The 1474-nt window shown below is 37.7% G+C and overlaps 1 protein-coding gene across 1 annotated transcript; it reads right to left on the bottom strand.

The window, feature by feature from the left end:
- Positions 1-877: 877 nt before the first annotated feature.
- LOC112509072 (uncharacterized mitochondrial protein AtMg00860-like) lies at positions 878-1318 on the bottom strand. Its single transcript, XM_025113944.1, has one exon. It carries the CDS (start codon positions 1316-1318, stop codon positions 878-880), a length of 441 nt encoding a protein of 146 aa, XP_024969712.1.
- Positions 1319-1474: the final 156 nt, after the last annotated feature.

Below are 1474 nucleotides of genomic sequence, written 5' to 3'. Positions count from 1 at the left end.
CAATCCTAGTATTCTAAACATGAAATATATCATACTTATAACAATATCTATCCGTAAACTTAGACATAACATCATTTATAAACCGGTCTAAAAAATGCTAACGTAAACACCCTAATAAAAGCGAATAAAATTTATACCTTTATGAAGGGTTCGAAGAGTGGATTCCAAATATATAATCGTTACTTCGATTGCTTCAACAGTTTGAGAGATATCTTAGAGAGAAGAAAAATTTTAGAGAGAGAGATGAGAGACGGTGAAGAAGATCAGAAGAAGCAGCGATGGTTTGAATTTTTTTTTTTATTTACTTTGCCCATAATTCACTATCATCTTGTTGGGCTTCTTTGATTCGAAAGATTAGAGTCGATTCTACCATTAGATTCAATAGAATTTTCATTTGCGAACTCAGATAGATTTCTAGTCCGAACCGTTTGATTTCCAAAACCAACTCTGTAGAAACAATTAAAGAAGAAACTTGTTCCACAGCTTTACGGCTTAAAGCGTCAGCGACTACATTAGCTTTGCCCGGATGATACTGTATCCGAACATCGTAATCTTTCAGAAGTTCGAGCCACCTTTGTTGACGCATATTTAACTCTTTTTTAGTAAAGATGTATTTGAGGCTTTTATGGTCAGTGAAAACTTCACAGGTCTCCCCGTACAAATAGTGACGCCAGATCTTGAGTGCAAAGATCACTACAGCTAATTCGAGATCATGAGTCGGATAATTGACCTCATAAGGCTTTAATTGACGAGAAGCATATGCGATCACTTTTCCGTGTTGCATAAGAACACAACCGAGACCTTTCTTTGAAGCATCACTATAAACTTGAAACCCACCAGTGCCAGACGGCAATACAAGAATTGGTGCGGTAACCAATCAATGCTTCAATTCCTCAAAACTAGATTCTTGTTCGGAACCCCAATTGAATTTGACTCCTTTTCGAAGTAATCGGGTCAAAGGTAGCGATATTTTAGAGAAACCTTCAACGAATCGTCTGTAATAACCAACCAGACCCAGAAAACCACGAACTTCAGATACGTTCGTAGGTCGTGACCAATAAGTGACGGTTTCAATTTTTGCCGGATCGACTTTGACACCTTTAGCAGAAATTACGTGTCCAAGAAAAGACACTTGATCGAGCCAAAACTCGCATTTGGAAAGTTTTGCATACAACTTTTTTGTCCGAAGAGTCTCCAAAACAATTTGAAGATGTTGATCATGTTGCTTTCTTGACTTTGAGTAAATCAAGATGTCATCAATAAACACGATAACAAATTCATCGACACAATCCTTGAAAACCCGATTCATAAGATCCATAAAGACCGCTGGAGCATTGGTTACCCAAAAGGCATTACTAAGAATTCATAATGCCCATAGCGAGTTCTAAATGCGGTTTTCGAAATATCAGAATCTCGGATACGAAGTTGATGGTACCCGGACCGAAGATCAATTTTGGAAAAGTATCGTGCCTCT

Source organism: Cynara cardunculus, assembly GCF_001531365.2.
Source record: "Cynara cardunculus var. scolymus isolate 2C chromosome LG 3, CcrdV1, whole genome shotgun sequence".
Lineage (NCBI taxonomy): Eukaryota > Viridiplantae > Streptophyta > Magnoliopsida > Asterales > Asteraceae > Cynara > Cynara cardunculus.
This window is presented reverse-complemented; position numbering and strand designations above follow the sequence as displayed.